The sequence below is a fragment of the Chlamydomonas reinhardtii genome, chromosome 5 (assembly GCF_000002595.2).
Source record: "Chlamydomonas reinhardtii strain CC-503 cw92 mt+ chromosome 5, whole genome shotgun sequence".
In the NCBI taxonomy this organism is placed as follows: domain Eukaryota; kingdom Viridiplantae; phylum Chlorophyta; class Chlorophyceae; order Chlamydomonadales; family Chlamydomonadaceae; genus Chlamydomonas; species Chlamydomonas reinhardtii.
The window spans coordinates 176,389-198,635 of NC_057008.1; the positions used below are offsets into that span (position 1 = coordinate 176,389).

The following is a 22,247-nucleotide window of genomic DNA, read 5'->3' on the forward strand; positions in this document are numbered from 1 at the left end:
GGGGGCCGCCCCGCCCCACAGTCCGGTGGGGACCGACAATCCAGGTACGATGGTCGTATGAATGCGACATAACAAGAAGGGACAGCCCGACCAAGCATGGGTGCCCAGCACCCAGGTCAGGAGGAAACCATCTCCGGCCCGAAGGGAAACCGCCCTCCCCCCAGCTGGCTGCCGACCTTCACCAAACCGTGCATGGTCGTATGGCACAACAATGCTTGGGGTTTTACACTAGAATTCCGCATAGAACAGAAGTTTGGCTTCTGATGTGCTGTGGATGAGACACGGGACTACGGGAGGCATGGGTGAAACCCGCGGGAGACGGATGGTGCGCGCGGCTGTTCCAATACCTACCCGACGGACCTATCCCATCCACCTTCAGGGCCCATTCGATGGGGGCGTGGGAGCATGAGCGGCTGATAGCGGACCCGCATGCATTCCCCTCAGACGGCAAGCATGCTGGCGTACACATGTGCAGGGGTGCACACGTGCAAATACAAAAGCACTGGATGGGTCTAAGCGCATCAGGGCCCGCACCGCCGACCATGCGTGACCAATGTAGAGCGTTCATACCAGTTGCACAGCATAAGCTTTTGATGAGATTCTGTTCATGTTGCTGGCCAATCACTGCGAAGCGTGCCTGGGAGAGGCCTAGGGTGGAGAGGACGTGCCCTCTCTGTACGGCTGATGATGTGGAGGACGAGCATCACGTCTTGATGCAATGTGCAGCCTATATGCCGAGCTACGGATGAGCAGTGGCTTACACTTTTGCGAAGGCATGCGCGAAGTGATGCTGAAATCTGAGCCTGTCAGGTCAGCCGCAGTACTCGTTGTTGGTGTGTTCTCGACTCAACTCCATATGCAAGCATAGGAGTAGGAACGTGCCCCTTACAAGGGGAGAACAAGTAAACAAGAAGTAGGACATCATCACTTGTGGGCTTTGTAATGGTCACCCCTGCCTGGACCATGAGGCAGGAAGGCACGTAAAGATTGTGCGCACCGCCTTGTAACCCCTCCCCCCCCCCCACACACACACACGCACACACACCTGAGAGGGTGTACTGGGTGCTCGGGCCTTACGGCCTGGACCAGCCTAGTGGCCAGACGCGTTTGTGGCTGCCATTAGGCATAGTCTGTCCTGGCGTCGAGAGCTGGTTAGGTTGCGGTGGAGGTCGTGCAGGCTGCGGGTCGTAGGACTCAGCCCCGCAGCCACTGTGGTCGTGCTATCGCGTGCTGTCGCGTGCTGTGTGCTGCGTGTTTTGTTATGTTTGCTGTTTTTGTTTTCTGCCCGTCTGGTCTTAAGAGGTAGCTCGCCCGCTGGGTCTGAGGTTGTTACACCGGTAGTAATTCCGCAAGGGTTACTGGCGCGGTGAAGGGTCGGAGTGCGTTACCCTGTTGACTCCAGAGCTGTTTGCGCTCTGCCGGGGAAACGCCAAGTCACGGCATCCCTCGATTGAGAGCCCTGTCGTTGGTTATACCAGATACACGACTCATGTGATCTGGCAGAATAACTGTGGAAACCGTAGTCACACACACACACACACACACACACACACACACACACACACACACACACACACACACAGCAGGCACACTGTCTTTGCGCTTTAGTTTCCTTGTGCTCTTTAACACAAAGGCACACACACACACACACACACACACACACACACACACACACACACACACACACACACACACACACACACACACTCTGGGCGGACTTTCGTTTAGTCTATCAACACACACACACACACACACACACACACACACACACACACACACACACACACACACACACACACGCACGTATGGTCGCACTGCTGAACAGTTGTTGTGTGTTCTCTGGCGGCGGAGGGCAGCAGACTGGTAGCCGGGCTGGGGGCGGTGGGAGGTGCGCGGCGGGGCGGCATGATTGTTGGTTTAGGGTTTACAGCACTGCACATTGTGCCCGGCATCGGCAATTTGCAGCCATATATGTGCCGTCAGCATACGGGGCGCTGTTGCAAGCACCTGAATGGCACCGAAACATCTGTCTCGCTGTAAGGACTCTCTCCCACGCAACGCTTTTGGCATAATCACAGTGACTACGCATACCGGCTGCACGGTTGTGGGGCTCTGGCGGGCTTCGGCTTGGCTTCGACTTGTGCCGGTGTAGCAGCTGAGACACGCTTTGTGAGCCAGCCAGCAACAAAAGGGTGGTTTCCATTCCCTTCGGGCCGGAGATGGTTCCCTCCTGACTGGGCACCCTTGCTTGGTGGGACTGTCCCTTCTTGTAATGTCGCATTCATACCCAGTCAAATTTCTTTCAGTCAGGCAACAGCGGCTGCAGCGTGGGGCACCAGGCCAGTATGGGACGTGGATGCTAAGTGGAGGTAGCCATTTAGAGGACAAGAGCACGGGCGCCGCTGAAGCAAGAGGGTGTCAGCTGGACAAGGGCGTGTCAACTTTGCACAGCTGGAAATGCGCTGAGCCCGGCGGCCTCAGGGCGGACTGACTGCAAATCGGTAGACGGACGATGGCCCCACATTTACCCCTGTTTGGGAGCGAGGCACGGGCTCAGGCCATCAACGCTGGGGTGTTCTAGGCACGGCCACGGTGTGCACATTCCACACGCCATCCACGCGTGCCTTCCATTGCCACACACTCCCAACGTCTCCCAAGCATCCTCTTAAACGTCCCCGCTCCGCAGCGCGATGGCTCGCCCTTTGTGGGATTTTCCGCTTGCAGTCGTGGTGTAACAGGGGCGCTAGAGACATTTTTCGGCCCACGGGCAACATCGCTCCGCTGGGTCGCTGCGGCGTTACGCGCTCGCGCTGCGCTTCCTGCCCTTGCATGTGCGTGCACTGCACTTGCTATGCGACGTTGGCTATGGTGGGGGCTGGGGGCGAGGTTCAGGCGCATCGCAGCAGCACGGTTGCGGTCGTTGTGTGCATGCCCATGAACACCAGCAGCAGCCACACTACCGCGTCGAAGAAGCAATCTCCTACAATGTAGGGCACTGGCCACCGCATCAATACATTGGCGGCCAGGACAGCGTCCAGTTCTGGGCAAGGCGACATTTTTTGGCTTTGGCTTCGGCTTTGGCTTTGGCTTTGGCTTGGCTTGGCTTGGCTTGGCTTGGCGTGTGGCCTTTTGGCTTTGGCTTGGCTTGGCTTTGATTTCGACGCTTGCCTGCAAATGTGCTGATGGAACATCAAGGGCAGCGGCCTCGGTCGGAGGTGCGCTTTTTCTACCAGTTTTTCTGTGCTGCGTATTTCCACACGTTTCTTGCCTTGGCAAATAGACCTAAGCTGCCGCTATTTGCATACAATCGAAATGAAAAACAGAGAACAACCCTAATGTATGGTTCTGGTCGAGGACTAAGGCTGTCGCCCCCCTTTGGGGGGGCGAGCCAACCTCTAGCACAGTTAACAACTCCCCGATTTCCCACACCGCTACAGGACTGGGCCGTCCCGCGGCATTCAGGCGCATCGAGAGGCATGGCTCGGCGAGTTGCACAAAACTTCAGCTTTCTTACTCCGGGTTGGTTGCCAAGGGGTGTTCCTGGGGGGCTTCGTCCACCCCTGAATTGCTGCGCACCGGGGGCTCAGCCCAAAAAGCGGTTGACACCAGCCGGTGTTCAGTTAGGGGGCAGCCGGGGGCAGCGGGCAAGCACAGCAACTGGCAGTGGGCCGGCTCTGTGATGGCGGCTTGGATACCGTATGTGTAACAGGGGAGGGGGCAGGTCCCAGTAGTGAGCAGCTCAGTTCAGGTTGTGACGTTGTGTGCAGTGCTCGTATCTTAAGAAGGCAGGCGCGGCGCCAGTGACAGATTTCCGAAAACAGGCATCTTTAATTTTCAGAAACCCGCTGCCGCCGCATCTTTCATCCCCAAAATTTTTCCGGGGGCTCCGCCCCCGACCTATGCACGATTCGTGTCAGGCCAGGGGTGTGTCAGGCTTGCCCTGTTGCAGCGTGCCAAATGCGGCTGCAGTTGCCCCCAGCCCACGTTCCGGCTCCGGCACAGCAAAATATTCCGCCGCATGGGATGTGCCATTGTTACAGCCTGCGGGATGAGGTTGCTGTTGCCCCCAGCCCACGTTCCGGCTCCGGCACAGCAAAATATTCCGCCGCACGGGATGTGCCATTGTTACAGCGTGCGGGGTGAGGTTGCTGTTGCCACCAGCCTACGTCCCGGCTCCGGCACAGCAAAATATTATGCCGCACGGGATGTGCCATTGTTGCAGCGTGCGGGGTGAGGTTGCTGTTGCCACGTTGACACGACGTTGTTGAAGAAAGCACCGGCTCATGGGCTCCATGGCAAATCGTGGCCCATCCCCACGCCAAACCCCAGCGCCCTCACCCACCTGCACCCACGCTCATCATGCTCACTCACCCACGGCATGACTACCCTAGTAGAAGGCTGGCCTATCGTGGTGTGCCCCCATGGTGCCAGCAGGACACGGCCGTAGATAATCCTGGAGAACCTCAGTCACCCTTGCCTTGGGCCCGGACAAGTGACAGAAACGCCCCAAAATGTCTTCTGCGATTCTCAGAAAGACCCCCCAAAATCTGAAGCGTTTTCACAGATTTTTGGACTTAAGAATCAAAAATTTCTTCCGCCAGAGGCTTTTTGGGGCAAATTTCTGTCAAAAAGAAGGAAGATACGAGCACTGGTTGTGTGTCCCTCCAGAGTCAGTACGAAACAGCAGTGTGGATTAGACAGGAGGAAGGGATGGATTGGGTGTTGCATGTGATGCGGTGCTTGGTTCAAACATTGCTCACGTGCAGCTGCGTGCAGTGCCGCCTTCTTCACGCAACTACGCTCAGGGCCGAAGATGCTCCGGGCGGGCCAAGCGATAGCATAATCAGCACCAAGACGCCACTTCTTGATGCGTCTGCCGCGATTGGCCGCTGGACCGAGCAGACCAGCTAGCTGGCTAGAGCACCAGCTGTGCGCGCGAGAGGGGCACTTCGGCAGACTAGGGGATGAGAGAGGGATGCATGGACGGGCCGCCGGCGTGCAAAAAAATAAAGGCGCGGCCGCTGGTGGGCTACCTCCGGACAGCTCCGGATGAGGATCCATGCGGGCTGACACTGCAGGACCGTGCAGCTCACGCCTCACCATAAGAAATCCGGCCGCTTCCTTGAACTTCTGCTTCAAACTCACGAATCCTTTTTCCAGCTCTCCGACAAAAAACAAAACGGGCTTCTCTTCCACTCCTGAGGGACCCGCATTTCACCCTTCCACCCTACCATTATAATACTGCTGGTTATTTCTACGGCAGTAGCTTATAACTGGCTCTCGGGCGTCGAGCCGTTGAATATGGAAAGCAAATCCGAGCCCTAGGCCTCACGAGGGCCTGCTGCGAACGGAAGAGAGCATTGGAAGGATTAGGAAATAGCAATGCTGGAGCGAATTTCCTCGCAGGGCTCCGAACATGTCAAGGGCAAGGGGCCGAAAGGCTTTCAGGTGTTTGGAGGGGGTACCGGCGTCAAGCGCAACCACGCTGCAGTCGCGTTTCATGTAGTCATCAGCGAGCTCCGAGCAGGTGCGCATTCCTCGGCTTCGGGGGGCGCAGGTTGGGCGGCGGGGTGGTCAAGTAGCAGTTGGGCGTGCCAAGCAGGTCTTGCGGGGCTACCAGGAATCGGCTGTCACCACTGCAGTTTACAATCGCAATTCCCTCTTATATGGCGTCTCCCCACTCATTCTGTGACCAGAACTCTTGAGCTGCAAGCAGCTGCATGCCGGTGTGCCGTGCACGCTGCTGTGGGTGCGGGGGGACACGGTGCACGTGACGGAGGACAGTGTTGGGCAGACGGTGCTGAGCTGGTCGGACACGTATTTCAGTCAGGTGAACCGGGGCGGCTGGGAATGCAGACAGATGCAGGGAAGGAGCCAAATTATACACCAGGGACGTGCCTCTCATGCCCAATCGCACAAACCAGGCCCGCAGCTGGCTCGACACCGACATGCGGTCCTCTATGCGCGCCACAGATGGTCACGCTGCAGGCTGGGTCTCACGGCTACAAGCCCAAGGACTGCAAATTTAAGGTGCAGCAGCGCGGCAAGACCATTGCCAAGACGGCGCTGGTGGACTTGTCCAAGTACTGCAGCGAGGTCGGGCTGGCTAAGGAGCAGTCCGTGGCGGTGCCGCTGCAGTGAGTGCACACGGCGCGCTTTGATGCCTTGGCGGGCTAGGGGTGGCACTTGAGCAAGCTGTATGCGTATGAAGTCTTGCTTCAGTCTGGTTATTGGCTTGTGCAGTGTAGCCTGGCACAAGCCTGGATCTTATGCAACAAGTTCAGTCTAAACTGCGACTCCGTGCTTTCTGCCCCCTCCTGCACGCACATGTCCAGGCCCGTCGGCACGCTCTACTTCGTGGTCAGCACGGCTCCCGCCGCTGATCAGCAGGGCGGGCCGCCGCTGGACACCGCTGCCTCGCAGAACTCGATGCTCACCGATGGCCGCCCCAGCTACAGCCTGCCAAGCGCAGCAGCAGCTGCAGGGGACAGCGGTTATGGGGCTGCCGGTGGGAGCAGTCAGTACTCAGCTCTGGCCAGCAAGTACAGCGGCGGCGTGGCAGCTGCAGCAGGAGCAGCTGCGGCTGGAGCCGCGGGGGCTGGGTACCGTGTGTCGGGCGCGGGCGCTGAGGGCGACCGGCCATCCAACACGCGCTCCTCAGCGGGCGGCGGGCGACCTGGAGCCAACCCAAAGAAGGACGCGCCGGAGGACGAGTCCCTCAGCAGCTTCTTCCGCCGCAAGAAGGGCCCCAGCAAAGCCCCGCCAGCTCTCGTCACGCCAAGTGTAGCAGCGCCCGGCCCAGCTCCAGCGTCAGGCGGCGGCACGCCCATTGGCACAGGGCCGCTGTCCTCCGGCTCCGCCAAGCAGCTGCTGCGGAAGACGGAGAGCGCCCGCGCCAGCCCCTCTGCCTGGGAGCGCAACCTGGCCTCTGAGCTGCTGGGCAGCGACGCCACCACCTCGCCCGCCAGCCCTGCCGCCGCCTCCAAGCTGTCATCGCGCCGCTCCAACACCGGCAACGGCCTGGGCGGGGCAAGCACCGCAGCAACCGCAACGCCACAGCAGCCAGCGGACGGCGCGCGGCGAGGCAGCGGTGCCAGCTACCACAGCGACGTGACAGGATGTGCCGGGGCGGGGACAGCCAGCAGCGCGGCCAAGGCGGGGCATGCGGGGTCGGATGTAGGGGTTGGCGGTGGCGGCGGCCCCGGCTGGGGCGCGTGGATTCGTGGCGGCATGGGCTGGGGCACCCGCTCCTCCAACCACTCCGCCACCGGCACCTCCACACCCGGTGCCGCCAGCCAGGCGTCCATGCACGGCCCGGGGGGTGCTGCGGGCGGCGGCGAGCCCGACACGGGTGGCCTGGAGGCGGCCATCCGCTCCGCCGCCGAGCCGGCCGAGCTGCGCGACCTGGCGCTGGACCTTCTGCACGAGCGAGACGAGTGGCGCAACAGGGCACTCTCAGCGCAGGACGCGCTGGGGCGGGCGCAGACCGCGCGCGGCGCCGCGGTGCGCGAGGCTCAGCGGCTGGAGGTGAGCAGGTGGCGTCGTGCTGGCTGGTTGCCTTTAGGGCATGTGTAGAGAGACACAAGGAGGGGGGAGTTCTTGGCAGATTAGACCAACCGCGGCCCTCCCGTCCGATCCAAACAGCTGGGAGCTCACGGCTGTCATACTGCTGCTCTTGGTGCATGTGGGTGCAATGTGCACTTGGTCGTCGGCCGGTGTCAGTACCGTCTTGATATTATACGTGCACGTATGACGCCAAGGCCTAATGGCACCGGCGTGGGGACAGCCGCACTCTCCGCATGCCCAGCTCCCTACATGTCTGGGTATCCCTTCCCACCGCACCACCCGGCGCCAGGTCCGGCTGCGTGAGTACCAGGACGAGCTGGGCCGCCGCACTGACGGCTCGCTGCTGCAGGAGCTGGTGGAGGCCAAGGTGCGTGCGTGTGCGAAGTGTGCGCTGCGACACGGCGGCTGGGGAATGTGTGGAATGGTCTGGGCACCAAATATGAAGACGGAATGCCCTTAACCCATTACAAATGAAAGAGACGTCGTCCGTCATGCCCATACCCCTGCCTGCCTGCCTTCAGGTCCGCATAGCTGAGCTGGCAAATGAGAACTTGCGGCTGCGGCGTCAGATCACACACATGGGGCCGCTCTTCTACGGAGACTCGGGCGAGGACCCAGGCACTCCGCACAAGTCGTCAATCGCTAACACATAACGGGTGCTTTGGCTGGACGGGGGTTACATTCATGATTAGTTAAGGAAGTGGTAGCCGGCGGGGCGGTGTTGCAATAGTTCCGCTTTTGTCAGTGTTGGAAGTGCACGCGTGCAGAACCTGTCAACGGTTGACTAACTGAGAATTTAGAACTCTGAGCTGTACATAGCAGGCCAGCTGGCCAAAAGGTAGTCGTTGTGCGTTAGTAATCGTGGGCAGGTAGCGCTGAGGCAGATGCGATGCATGTTGCATAGGGATGGGTGGCAATGTCGGCAGCACGAGAGCACCATAAAGCAGGCGTGCCACACTGTGACTCCCAGGTTGGCACATTCGCCGTCCTTGTGCACCGGTAAGCATGAATTGACGGTGCCGTGTGATTCTTTGACTGTTGTTACGACCTGTGCCAAGTATGTGCCAGCATGCTGCCGACATTGCCGCCAACCTGCCCAGCATCCTTTGCAACCTGCAGTCCATATGCCTCAGCTAGTCTCACTTGACATCAAACGGCACTTTTGCGGTGCCAGGCCGGTGCGCATCCATGAACTATAGCCGCAGCAAGTGAAGAACACTTTATCTACTCGCACAATTAACGCATGCAGCCCTGCGCAAGCGGCCCTCAATAACCCTTCACAGCAACAGCATGGACATGCCGTTGAAACGTCAACGTGACCATCACCCCGGTGAGCGTGCCACCATACACATACCGTACACCCCCCTCTGTATTCCCCCTTCTGCTCAGATGAGCACGCCCATGGACCTGCCCATGCCGTACATGAGGCCGCCGCCGCCGCCCATGCCCATGTCGTACAGCCCCCGCTCCAGCCGGTCCTTCCGCCCGCGCCCGCCACCTCCGCCCGCCCCGCCTAGCCCCGCCTGCATGAAGTCGTGCTGCACCAGGTTGGCGCGCAGCAGCAGTGCGCGCGTGTCACGGCAGTAGGCCTCGCCCGCAGCCAGTACGCGCTGGAAGGTGGTCACGCGCGCGTCGGCCTTGCTGGCGTACAGCACCTGGACCGGGGCCGGGGCCGGGGGCGGGCAAAATGTTAGGTAGGCAGCTAAAGCGGGCGCGGATACCGTACATGGCTGTTTAAGCTCGTTCGGCAACGAGGGATACCTTCAGCGACACAGGCGCCAATGCACCATGAAACTCCCGTGATGTTCCGTTTTGTCCCTTTTTCAGACAGCTGCAGGTGTAAGCTGCGCGAGGCCATACTGACGAGTCCCAATCGCCCGACTTTCTCCACCCCCGGCGCACCTTGGTTGCCGAGTCGATGCGCGCCGAGATGGCTCCGTCCATGATCAGCCCCGCGAGCTGCTTCTCCAGCTCGGCCACCGGCGTGTTGAGCGCCGCCGCCATGACCGCCAGGTCCACACTGCTGAACGGCTGCACGTACTGGCACAGAGCCCGATGCCGGATGGCGGCGTACAGGGCAGGCACGTGCTGCAGGGGGAGAAGGGAGGGGGTTGGAAACATCAGTTGGAGTGGAGCACCAGGGGCGGGGGCGCGGCCGAGGGGTCAGGTGGGGCGGAAGGTGCAGCGAGCTGAGCCGCGACATGCATGAAACGGCACTGCCTCTAACAGTCCAGCACTTCATCCGCCGCCCACCTCCGCCACGTGCATGTCCAGCAGCAATGCGGGCTTGAGTCCCTCCAGCAGCCGCAGCGCCGCCGCGTACTGGCTGTTGTAGAAGGCGTGCACCAGCTCGCGCATCTAGATGCGGAGAGGGAGGGTGGGAGGGATGAGAGCAGAGAACAGCAACAGGGGACAGTGCACCAGAAGGAGACCACGTAAGCATTTAAAGAATGAACAGAGCATCCAGAGGTCCTCATGGATAACTGCAAGTCTCACGCCCCACAAACCCACCCCACAAACCTCACCCCATCCCATCCCACCTCCGGCGCCAGCTCCAGCACCTCCCTGAACCCGATGTTGGCGATGACGCGGCTGCGCAGCTCCGACCTGTCCAGGCTGGCCAGCGCGCACAGGCTGCCGTACACCGCCACGTCGTGCAGCGCCAGCACGTCGCTGTAGCTGGTGCCCAGGTCCGGGGACACCTGGCGCGACAGCGGGGGCGGCAGCAGCAGGGCAGCAGGGGGTGAGCAGCGCGGCAACGTGCAACAAAATGTGAAAGCTGCCGCCGCAAGCCATGAATACAGCTGCTGCCTGTCCGCCCGCACCCCACCTCGCAGAACTTGCGCGCGGCCTGCTTGTACTTGCGGCTGTGCAGCAGGTTGATGCCGCTGGCCGCACGCAGCTTGGCCATGGTGACCGAGTCGTTGGACACGTCGGGAGTCGCCTCCGCCTTGCCCACCTGCGGCGCACAGCCCCACAGCCGCACACATGCACATGCCGTCACGATACAGCGGGAGGCTATCAAGCCGCGGCTGCGGTGTGACAGAGCCACCGCATGCTGTCCAGCACAGCCAATATAACGGCAAACGCCCTCTCTACCACTCAAAGAAGCCATAGCTAACACGCCGAACCCTAGTCCCTCCTCCGCACATCCCCGCCCTGCCCTGTCCTGCTGCCCGCTCTCCCCACTGCGCCCCCTCCCTTTCTCCCTCCCGGCAGTACGCGCTCACGTAGTTGGCCACGTGCACGAAGTTGCCCAGCTCCAGGGCGGTGCGGATGACGGCCAGGCACATGGCCACCACGTGGCGGGACGTGGTGCAGTAGTCGCGCGTGCGCACGTAGCACTTGAACGCAGTCTGCGGCGTGTGGGGGGTCATGTGCCCGAGCCCAATGTGGGTCATGTGGGGACCGGGGGTGTGAAGGCGGTGCAGCCGTGTGCAAATACTGGTGAATGGGTGGAGCTCTGTGCACGTACCATACCCGTATGGCCAAGGCATACCAGCACTGCAAGTGCATGCCGTACGACCGACCCTGCCCGCGATAGGCCCTGAGGCACAACCAAGCCCACGTGCACGTGCAAGCTATCATACCCAGCGCCCATGCCCTGCGACCCAGCCCCACCTGCAGGTCCCCCCGCTCGTACGCCCAGTCCCCCAGGTCAGAGTGGCCCATGCGGATGCTCTCTTTCATCAGCGCCGCCTTGAAGCTCTGCAGTAACACCCATACACACACACAGCCCCAGCAGTGAGCGGCACGGTGGCAAACTTATTCCAGCGCAAGACGTGCGCAGCGTCCCCTGCCAGTACAACACGCAGCACCAGCGCCAGCAGCACCGCCATGCTCCCCAGCAGCACGGGGCTCCACACTGGGAGACCGCGCCGAGAGCCTGACCCCGCCACCCACCTGCAGCTCCGACTCCAGACGCTCGCCCTTCTGCGCAGACCGCCGCTCGGTGTTCTCCACCCAAGCCCTATTTGCAAATGTTTGTAGCACCAGTAGTAACGCCGGTCAGCTGGTGTTACACTGAAGGCTACATACGCCGGGTGGCTGCACGCCCTTAAGGCTCCACTGTAATAGCCCCGTTGCCCCACAAAGACTGCTTTACCATGTTTCTTTACCTGTCTGGCGTGTAGGCTGACCCCAGCCGCCCGTCAATGCGTGCCACCACCTCCTGATAGCGGGCCGTGTTCTCCGTCTGAAGGGGTCAGGGGGTCAGGAGGACGGGGGCAGCAGCAGCTTCAGCCTTACACACTTGAGGCAGTAGCGCTTGCCCCAGTGCCACCTCAATCTTAGACCCTTGCAAATGCGCTATCAGTCCTTAAGAACACATTCACGCCTAAAGCGGGATCTTTAGAAGATCGTCCGACAGGGCCCTGAGCTGGCCTACCTTTTTCAGCTCATCATGAGCCATGCGCAGTGCCTCTAACTCCAGGGGCTTGCCCGAGCTCCGCTCCGCGATAAACAGGAGCCGGTCGACTTTCGCATGCCCAGTATAGTTGGCGATGTAGGCCTGTCCATTCACGTAATTCAGTCTTATCCATTCATAAATACACGGCAGGGTAGCACGCAAGAGTTCAGAAAAGCCTCTTGCCCCGCACCTCGAGGTCGAACGACGAGCCGGCCTCAGCAGCGACCGGCTGGTTGTCCTCCTCCATGCTAGATGCCATAGCTGAGCTCACGGCGGCCTAAGCCGGCCGTCTACGGCGAGCGGTCCAGATGTTGGTGTTGTGGGGAGGTCCGATAAGCGAGCCAAACGTTTTTTTGCAACCAGCTGCGTTATCTCCAAGAGTCTAGTATTTTTACGGTGGGTAGGGAAACGGCTCGTCAGTGTACGCTGCCACGGTGGGGGTTTCACACGCGGGCAGATTGCACATCCAGCCTGGCCGGTTCCCGCATGACAGAGGATGTGCATCCTAGTGTCCATCCACGTAATGCATCCAATACTGCTCGCAGAAATCACTGCAACGGGCGCCCCCCCCCCCCATCACACACACACGGCACCCACGTTCAACAGCACTAACGCCTGCTGAGCATCTCACTGCCGCGACCCTCCTCAATCACCGGCCATGCATCTCGGTCACCAGAGTCCAGTACTACACCCCAAGCATTATATTCAAGAGCTACAACATAAAATGGCTGGGTCCACACCATTACAGGGTTTGTATTACGATGGTGCCATGAACGCCAGTGGGGCTGTCGTCAAGGCTGTGGAGTGAGGGGGCAGGTGAGGGCCCCATCAGAGTACTGCAGCCGACGCAGCCGCGGCAGGTCGCTTCAGGAACAGCACTGCATACCGATGTGATTAGGTACTGGAGCCTCAGCAGCCCAGAACCATGGGTCAATCCTCTCCCTTCGCCTTCGCCGCTGCCCTCTTCGCCTCCGCCTCCGTGCACTGATGGGGCAAGCCTTCGGCGGTAGTGGCAGCTCCATCAGTGACCTGGCCAGGTAGCTGTGCAGCCTGCAGCAGCTGCTCCAGGTCTTCCCGCTCCAAGCCTGCCCCCTCGCCGCCTGCCGAGCAGAAGCAAGCATAGGGCGCAGCGACCCTGAGCAAGCACAATTACATGTCGGAGCTGTGCTACGTGGGCCTGACACATGATGGTGAATGGGGCGTTGTTACACTGGCTCCGTAAAACCCGCCGCACAGTGATGCTGTCTTATGCACACCCGGCTCCAATCCGCTACCCACCTGTGGCTTCAAGCCATTTGACGTAATTCTTGAGGTCCTTGTCAGCGGGCTGTGGGCAGGTTAGAATGGTGGTGAGCAGATGTCGCTGGTTGATTGCAGGCATAGGCTTACAATACTGCATAATTCGTACCTTGGCGTCGCGCCAGTGACCAAGATGGAAGATGGTGTATGCGTCAGCGGCATAGCATCCCACGCCATGTAGCTCCATAGGGCTTTTCCACTGCATCGAGGGAGCGGATCACAGTGCGTGCTGGCGGTAGTGCGGTCAGAGCAGCAGAATACGAGGCTCGGGGAACACGGCGAGTTGAACACGTGCTTTTGCATGGGTGCCTATCATGGTACCAACCTGCTTGGTGATGAAATCATGGCTAAAGCGCTTCAGTTTAACGGCGCGCCTGCGCACAGTCAGCAAGCACAAGTACCAAAGTACGTGTTAGTTCAGGGCGTTCACAACACTTCCCCGAGGTCCCCTGACCAATCCCGACCCCTGCCTACGTGTTATGTAGCCCCAGCGGGCGCAGTATGGCCCTCAGGTCAGCTTCATCAGCTGCCGCCATCGCCTGGGGTGTTGGGTAGGCGCGCCACAGGGGCCCCAGCACCCCGCGAACCTGGATAACACAGCACGCGGGGCAAGCAGAATCAGCCGACTGGTTTACTGTAGGTACCGCATGTGCACCCAGACTTGACGCGGCATCTGACCCACACCTGCTGCCCAGTGGTTCGATTCAGCAAGATGCAGGCCACCAGCAGCCTCCACCTGTTGTGATGGTGACGATACAATTTATTTTGCACGTCTAGAATGAACCGTTCTGCGCACGGCGGTGCCGCCTCTCGGCCACTAGGCTGCTGCCTTGTATGCAGCCCTGCACCTCTGTCTGGCCTGTAGCGCCACGTCGATGTCGGCCCCACCACTCACGGGTCATTATACAGCATCTCCTCCAGCAGACCCCAGGGGCTGGCAGGGGGGTCCCACGGTACGGAGCTCTGGCCACAAGCACCGCTGTGCTCCGCGCGCCGTTGCGCAGGAAACAACTGCGTCCGCGGCGGGGAGGCACGGGCTGCGCTGCCTATGTCCCACGGCACCTGCTGTGCATCCTGCAGGCTCTCCCGCCGGCGCTGCACACGTGCGCGGAGACTTTCCACGAGAGAGGGCGAAGTAGGCACGGCTGGCGTCGGGGTGGAGGCGGTCCCCAGTTCCCCAGGCACCAGCACGGGTGGGCTCATGCCACGCCGTCGCTTTGAGGCGGAAGAGCTTGCCTCCATTCACGCTATAGCATTCAAAATCCCAGCGAGCGTGCCACCGCGGGCAGCATGCGCGTGCAAAGTGGGCGAAGCTCAGGCTTGGGTAGGCAGCTTTCACTTTAATCAGCAGGATTATTTATCCCGTCAACGGCTTTCGCGAATCCACTGGGCACTGGGCACTCCGGAATGAGGCCATGCAAGTCGTTGATTTTTCCAAGTCCGTTTTGCAAAGCACCAGCTTGCATTTGCAGCAGCGCAATGCGAGATCTGTAAGGACTACAAACACATAGCTCGCGGCCGTGTAGGCTCGCATTGTCGCAATTTCGCACGGTTCCTAGCGGCACCCCGATTGCAAGATGCCAGCTTACGTACCTCCTGCTCGCCGTGGCGTTGCTGGCCTGGCCCAGCCGCAGTCCGCCCGCATTTGGGACGTTGTGCTCCACTTTACACCCAGCGGTCCGTTCGATGTCGCTGGCTGTCCTGAGACCATTCTAGAAACTATTGAATCAGAGCAGACAGGCGAGGTAGGGCACCACAGGGCGTGGGCTGGGTTGGCGACTGCGTTTTTTGCATATGCATGTCCCGGCTTCGTTGCCTGTTGCCGTTTCGACGCGCGCCATACTGTAACCACCGCGTGGCATGATCTAAGGTGCGCTATAGTACTTGAGTGCTGATTCAGACGCTGCGAAGTGCACAGCTTCCTTCCAGGGTGCCGACTGCTGCACCGTCCCGCGCGTCCCCCACCCGCCACCCCTAGGTGGCCACTCGGCACTTCGAGTTACCCGCGGACTGCGACACCGACACCATCCGCGCGGTACTGGACTGGTTCAGCAAGGCCACTGCCGCCACGTCAGAGCAGTTCCCCGGCGGCGACTGGCGGTGGGGAAACGGGACCATAACGTTGCACGTATTTTGCAGCTGCTGGCGCCTGTGTACGGAAGCCCCAGCGTACCCTGTAACTCGATGTCTTCTCCTCCCCTTCGCTGCTCCTTGCAGCTGCCAGATGGTGTTTCCCCCGGGCCTGACTAAGGACACACGCAAGCTGCTGCACATAGTGGCGCAGGGCTTAGGCTTGCCCACATTCAGCAAGGTGTGCGGCTGCGAGTGACGGCGGGGCTGGGTGCAGCACGTGCCGCGACCTGCGGAGGCCATCTGGGGACCGATCAAGATGAGGATGCGTCAGCTAGCGAATATAATGGCGAGGACCGCCTGGGTACGGGTGCTAAGCTTGACAGGGTAGAGGTGCATACACATGCATTGTTAGAGACCGTGCGTCTCTACAGCACCCGCGACTTACCGCCAGTCCACCTCCACCCGGCCTCCTTTTTCCCCGCACACACCTGCCTGCTCTGAACGCGTTGTAAGCTGCACCGCCCGCCCATATATCGGCTTTCACTTCGACTGCACACGCTCCCCCAGGGCCTGGGCGAAGAGCGGCGTCTGGCTGTGCACGGCGTGGCGTTCCGCGGCACGCCCGAAATGGAGGCGGAGATGGCGCTGGTGGTGGCACGGAAGAAGGCGCCCGCGGCGCTGAGGGAGCGGGCCAAGCTCATCTGGCGCTGGGGCCAGGTGGGCACTGTGCCTTCCTGACTGAAGTAGTACCCATGTCCACCGCGTTGAAGGAGATTGCGTGCGGAATGCTACAGCTACTTGATTCTTCTCGCTTCGCCGCATGTGCCTCCGACCTGCCCCTGACAGGCTGAGGGCGGCGCGCTCACGGGCCTGAGCCTGGGCGAGATTGAGGTGGGGCGCGGGCAGGGAGCACAGACAGGGAGGACAAGAGCGTGGGGATTGTGGGTTCAACCGTGCTAAATGACAAATTCCATGGGGAACGGCAGGGAATTATGAGCTTATTGCGTCGGCCGCCATACGCACCTCTAATCCCCTGCCAAGCCTTGTCCTGCTGCCGACACCCCTGCATGCGCTGCAGGAGGCTCTGCTGGCGGCCCCGGATGAGTCGCTGCTGCCGGAGTGCGTGAAGGACATGCTGGAGCGCAGGTGGGTGGGTGGAGGGATGGGTAAGGGGCTGCAATTTGGGCGTTGCCTAAAGGATACAGACGTCTACCTTACTGCCCCTCTTCCTGTTTTTTCTACAATGGTTCTGTCCCCCCAACTGCCCCGCAACCCTTTCCTCTCCCCCAGGTCCCACGGCGGGCGGCTGCTGGCGGCCATCAAGGCGGGCGACAGCGCCACGGCCCTGCAGGTGTTGGCGGAGCACCCCCGGGCCGCGTACATACGGGACGAGCCGCCGCCGGGCGTGGCGCACGGCAGCGAACAGGTGGGTGGGAGCAGGGCAGGCACACACACGCACACACACACACACACACACACACACACACACACACACACACACACACGCAGCATTGGCATTACCGCATGGTTTCATACAGACATTTGTCAGCCAGGTCCCGCTACCACCGCCTTTAGTCAGTGCGCATACCAGTCACCAGTTTACCCACTGCACTGCTGCAGCTCCACTTCTCCCCCCCCCACACACACACACACACCTTGCTCAGGACACGGGCTACTACCCGGTGCATCTGGCCGCACTGGGCGGACTTTGCGACGTCATACGGGCGCTGGCGTCACAGGGTGAGTAGAGCAGGGGAGCTGGGGTTGAAGGTCGGCGCGGAGCAGGGCGGGCGGGCGGCGACTGCAAGCCTCGTGCCCCACGCCACCGCGGCGTCGTGTGTCTCTCCCACTGGTCATTAAGCCGCATCGGTGTCAAACATCGCCACATCGGTGTCGGACATACTGTCAGCGATAAGGACGAAGGGAAAAGCGCGGGCCCGACGGGGTCCGTTGCTCGCCGTCGTGGGCATAGGTATATGAGTGCTGATCGCACAGACGCTTCTCCTCAACACATTGCAGACCAGGTCCCTGTGGCTTTCCTGTGGCATGCTCACTTTCCGTGGCCTTCGCCTTCGCCCCTGCCTGCTGCAGGCAAAGAGGCGCTGGAGGTGCGCGACCGCAACTACGCCACGCCCCTCAAGGTGGCCAAGAAGGCTGGCGTCACGGCGGCGGTGGAGTTGATGCTCAGCCTGGGAGCCAAGGTGGGCAGCACACAGGGCAGTGCGGCGAGGGGGGCTGGGTTGGGAACCTGGAGTGGGGACTGTGGCAGCGCAAGGGAAACGTGGGCATAACGGCAACGGCGGGGTGGGCGGTGGACATGGTGGCGTGTGCAGGGAGCTGCTGCTGCCGTGTTGCTGCAGACTGTACTGACTGGCTGGGTGTCTGGCCGTGGGAGCAGGATTTCGAGGTGGGCCAGGCTGCGCACAAGACTGCGGCCGTTGGCATCCCGCCAGGCCGCGGCGCCCACATGCAGTCGGCTGGCCAGGTGATGCTGACCGGCGGCTCGCCCGCTGCCGGCACCTCGCCCGCCGGGGCTAGCGGCGGCTCCTACATGTCGGGCTCGGGCCACGTGGGTCCGGGCAGCGGCCAGCGGCAGCGGCGTGTCAGCCACGGCGAGACCTCCCGCGCCGGCCAGTTCCATCACCAGGCGCAGCACCAGAACGCTTACGCGCACTTCCAGCATCACGGCCACGGCCATGACCACCATCAGCACCCGCACGGTGGCGCAGGCAGCGGCCGCGACAGCCACCACGGCAGTGGTGCCCCAGGCGCGGCCGGCAACCGGCGGCGCAGCACGGACGAGCATGGCCACCATCACTCACAGCCGGGCAGCGCTCCTGCGGGCGCCGCCGCCGCCGCCCGGGACCCCACAATCAACCCTTTTGCCTGCCTGGTCGGCACCAACGACGCCGCCGAGGCGGGCAACGGCAACGGGAGCGGCCGCAGCCGCCGCAACTCGTCCATGGGCCGCCCGCCCCGTGCGCCCGGCAGCGAGCTGGGCGGAGGCTGCGGCAGCGGCCACGTGAGCGGTCTGGGCGATGCCGGCAGCGACAGCGACCCCGGCAACAACGCCGACATGCTGGGCGCCGGCGGCAGACACAGTGCCGGCATGGGCGGGCTGGGCGCTGGGCTAACCAAGCTGCGACTGGCCAACGCCTCCGCCGCCCCGGCCTCGCGCCGTGTGGCCCTGCCGTCCATTATGTCGGGCGAGCTGGATGAGGACAGCGCGGCGGCGGCACTGGCTGCACTGGGGCTATCTTGCAAGCCGCTGCTGCCCACCGCAGACGAGGAGGAGGAGCAGATGATTGCGGCGGCCGAGGCGCGCAAGAAGACGGTGGCTGCTGCAGCGCGGCGGGAGCGGGGCGAGGATGAGGATGATGAGGACGACGATGATGATGATGACGGCAGCGGCCTCGATGAGGCGGACGGGCCACCCGCCGGCAGTCGCATGGACAGCATGGTGGAGGGGGGCACGCCACGCAAGCGCAAGACGCGGCGCGGTCGGCGCGGCCGGGGCGGTCGCCGCCACTCCATGCCCAACACCGAGGAGGCCATGGCGGCGGCGGATGCGGCAGCGCGGGCGGTCAACGGCGTGGGCTCGGCGGTGCCCATCCGAATGGCGGCCGCCAAGGACGGCAACGAGGGCCTGGTGGGCAGTGCGCCCAATGGCGCCGCCGAGTCGGGCGCACAGCTCATGTCCGCCTACGCCGCCCGCCGCAGCAACAACGGCACCGGGCACATCGGCGGCTTCGACGGCAGCGACAGTGACGACAGCGATGATAGCGACGGCAGCGGCGGCGGCAGCCGCAGCAGGCGCGGCGGCCAGCCCGCACGCGCGCGCCGACACGAGCGCCGCCGCACCGCCCGAGAGAGCGGACCCGGCGCTGGAAGCGACCGTGCACCCGGTGAGGGCTCGGGCGCCGGCGGCCGGCGCTCACGCCGCACCAGCGCCGCCGACTACCACCACAGCGCCCAGGGACACGCGGGCAAGGGCCAGACCGGCCACTACCAGGTGAGTGTGTTAAGGCGCAGTATGTAGGGGACAGGCCTGGGAAGCCTGTGACATGGCGGCATGTAAGCACGAGTGTGAAGACAGCGGGTGGAGGCAGAGCCACTGCATACACCTGTGCGACCGTGTGCGGCAGCCGGCTGTGCTCTCGCGCGCCGGCGCGCTGCCGCCAACACCATACATCATCCCGAACTCTTGTGATACATCACACCCCGCCCATGGACGCTGCCACATGTTCGCACGCCCACCATTGCACGCGCACGCAGGTGTACGGCGGCCACCCACCACACGCGCACGCGGCCGACGAGGCGGTGTCGTGGCGCCGCGAGACAGCTCTGCCGCCCACCGCAGGCGGCCCCGGCTCCATGAGTGGCTCTGGCCCCATGGCCGCGCGCCTGACCGCCGCCTACGCCTCCAACACCGGAGTGCCCGGCTCACCGCTGCGGCCCGACCGCGAGCGTGGCGGCCCGGGCGAGGGCCCCGCCGGCCTGCGCACCCAGTCCGCCATGATGCCCAGCGCCTGGCGCGCGCTGCCGCAGCTGCGGCGCGGCGGTGGGATGGGTCCCGGCAGCGGTGCGCCCGGCACACCCGGTGCCAACGAGCAGCCCAACAGCCCGTTCCACCTGGGCAGCGCCGGCGTGCACGGCCCAAGGGTGAGTGATCAACAATGCGTATGCGAGCTGCTCTTCTGGTCCGCTTCTGCACAATATTAGCAATATTTTAGGCGTGTGACTGGAAATGAGTGTTCCCGCCCTCTTACGCCTTCCTCAGGAGCACGTGGCGGCCGGCCCCAGCCCCGGCGTCTCCGGCTTCGGCTTCGGACGTGGACGCGGCAGGGGCGTTGCGGCCGGTGTGGCGCCTGTGGCCCCCGGCAGCCAACCCAGCGCACCGGCAGTGCCCAGCTCCCCCGCGCTGGCTATGCGGGGCAGCAGCGGCCCCCCTGGTGCCACCGTGGCCTCAGCCCTGGCGGCACCCACCTCGCCAGCCGTCTACCGCTCCCCGGGATCAATCACTCATGCAGGCATGCCAGGCGGCGTCCTGGTCCGCACCTCCAGCAACATCACCTCCTCCCCGTCCGTCAGCGCGAACGTGGCGGCAGCGGTGGCGGCGGCGCTTGCGCCCCCTCCAGCATCGCCCGCACGGCGCACCGGCAGCATCACCTCGTCGGGCGGGGCGCCCCTGTTCACGCCCGCGGACGCCGCCGCAGCCGCCGCCGCGGTGGCTGCTGTGCTGGGCTCGCCCGCGCACCGCTCGCCCGGCAGCTTCACGGGCCGCGCGCTGGCAGCCTCCGCGCCTGTGGCCTTCACGAATGTCCAGGGCGAGCCGCAGTAGGCAGCCGCGTGCATTTACACATTACACCGACAGCAACAGCAGTACTGCAAGTACTGTCATGGTATTAGTAATGCGCCTCTGGGGCGTACCGTACGTTGAGGTGCAACAGCATTGCGTGGGCGCTTTAAATTTGCATGTCGAGTACCTGGGGCACTGGCATGGGAGGGGACAGGTACAGGCGTTATCCCTTATTTTGTGCCGTATGACCGGCACGGGTGCATTAGAGTTTTGGGCAGCAGGGCGCGGCAGCGTATGTCGTTGCAGCGGGCGCAGCGGAGAACGGAGCGGAGAACGCAGCGGAGAACGCAGCGGAGAACGGTGTGTTTTGCTTGCAAGCCGTGGTGGTTGCGTGGGGAGTTCACCGGCATGCCGGGTCTGCACTGGAATTGGGCAGCTGCTGTAGGGTCTTTGACAACTCATTAGGGTAACGGCCAACCTGCATTGAGCCGCGTGATTTAACTTACATGTGGGAAGATGTGACCTTTCGGCAGGCAAGTCGGGAGGCTAGGTGCGTACGCGCATATACATTGTGGAAAGCAGAGGGGTTCGGGATGGGGGCTCCGGATGGGGGGCATCAGCATACCCTGACTGGCTGAACCCTGACTGGCTGAACCCTGACCCTGACCCTGTAACACCTTGCTGTATATATTCCGATAATACATTAGTTCTACTGCACGTGGAACTTCGCAGCGAGGCTACGGACTGCCGATGAGCGAGCCTCATTCAAGCCGCCGCGCACACGACAGGCTTTTGAACCGACGGATGGGCTAGCCCACACTGGCCCACATGAAGCAGTGGATGGGCGCGCAGCCTGACACGCTTGACCTTGAGATCCCTGGGGATGGGTATTGGCTGAAGAAGCTGTATTACGGTACAACAGAGTAGCGGTTGCAGGTTCGTGCACCTAGTATGTGAGGCTTCAGGTTTCGAGTGGTGCAGGGTTCAGGTTCGGGTGTCGAGTGCATCGAGTCGTCGGTGAGCGGCGGGCGAACCGTCAAACGTGGCTGACCGCCTGACCCTGTCTTCAGTTCAGACGCCATTCCGGTGCGTGTGTCTGTATGTCGTGCCGGTGGCCGGATTCTACATTGGCCATTCAATCACAGATCCGATGGCGTGGGTAAAATTCTGTCCCCAACTCCCCGCACATGGTCTCCGTACCCGTCAATGGCTGCGCACGGCAGGCCACATGCCCCCTGCTGCAGTGCTGATCAGCTGCTCGTCGCCACCAGGTCAGCCAGCCAGTACAGGCAAGTACCGGTATATGCTGGGCCAGGCCGCTCCCATCCCTACCCAGCCCATACGCGGAGAGACGTTGCGGTGCATCTTACAACCGGTAGCCTTTTCGACACGGCTGGATGCAGCTACGCCTATCCACTGCCCGTTATAGGCATCATTCTCTGCGCATTGCAAATGTATTGCACTCTTGCTCCATTTAAAACCCAATTGAAAGCGACACAACCGACGTTCCATCTCCCAAGCCCTGCCATCGAATCCCATCCCTTGACGCCCCGTCATGTCACATCGTTGCTTGTACACATTTGACGACCACCACCCCTCGCT

At 62.3% G+C, this 22,247-nt stretch overlaps 4 protein-coding genes across 4 annotated transcripts; 2 read left to right on the forward strand and 2 right to left on the reverse strand.

Moving 5' to 3' along the window:
* The first annotated feature begins 5,130 nt into the window (after window positions 1-5,130).
* On the forward strand, window positions 5,131-8,452 carry CHLRE_05g234350v5 (uncharacterized protein). Its single transcript, XM_001702133.2, has 6 exons — window positions 5,131-5,527; window positions 5,697-5,830; window positions 5,974-6,137; window positions 6,336-7,527; window positions 7,856-7,933; window positions 8,088-8,452. The coding sequence occupies exons 1-6, from the start codon at window positions 5,383-5,385 to the stop codon at window positions 8,217-8,219; spliced, it is 1,845 nt and encodes a 614-aa protein (XP_001702185.1). The 5' UTR covers window positions 5,131-5,382; the 3' UTR covers window positions 8,220-8,452.
* A 2-nt stretch (window positions 8,453-8,454) lies between these two features.
* On the reverse strand, window positions 8,455-12,350 carry CHLRE_05g234300v5 (uncharacterized protein). The gene is made up of 11 exons (XM_043062198.1): window positions 12,165-12,350; window positions 11,954-12,076; window positions 11,685-11,761; window positions 11,470-11,536; window positions 11,188-11,274; window positions 10,797-10,922; window positions 10,397-10,525; window positions 10,107-10,268; window positions 9,820-9,924; window positions 9,469-9,654; window positions 8,455-9,221 (listed from the first exon to the last, which is right to left on the reverse strand). Exons 1-11 carry the CDS (start codon window positions 12,231-12,233, stop codon window positions 8,952-8,954), a joined length of 1,401 nt encoding a protein of 466 aa, XP_042924523.1. The 5' UTR covers window positions 12,234-12,350; the 3' UTR covers window positions 8,455-8,951.
* A 50-nt stretch (window positions 12,351-12,400) lies between these two features.
* CHLRE_05g234250v5 (uncharacterized protein) lies at window positions 12,401-14,630 on the reverse strand. The gene is made up of 7 exons (XM_043062197.1): window positions 14,169-14,630; window positions 13,958-14,009; window positions 13,748-13,860; window positions 13,599-13,647; window positions 13,383-13,472; window positions 13,253-13,301; window positions 12,401-13,074 (listed from the first exon to the last, which is right to left on the reverse strand). Exons 1-7 carry the CDS (start codon window positions 14,513-14,515, stop codon window positions 12,905-12,907), a joined length of 870 nt encoding a protein of 289 aa, XP_042924524.1. The 5' UTR covers window positions 14,516-14,630; the 3' UTR covers window positions 12,401-12,904.
* A 130-nt stretch (window positions 14,631-14,760) lies between these two features.
* CHLRE_05g234200v5 (uncharacterized protein) lies at window positions 14,761-21,822 on the forward strand. Its single transcript, XM_001702134.2, has 12 exons — window positions 14,761-15,018; window positions 15,252-15,373; window positions 15,491-15,584; window positions 15,914-16,063; window positions 16,193-16,237; window positions 16,425-16,492; window positions 16,637-16,772; window positions 17,011-17,086; window positions 17,438-17,547; window positions 17,745-19,358; window positions 19,622-20,008; window positions 20,127-21,822. The coding sequence occupies exons 1-12, from the start codon at window positions 14,851-14,853 to the stop codon at window positions 20,685-20,687; spliced, it is 3,531 nt and encodes a 1,176-aa protein (XP_001702186.2). The 5' UTR covers window positions 14,761-14,850; the 3' UTR covers window positions 20,688-21,822.
* Window positions 21,823-22,247: the final 425 nt, after the last annotated feature.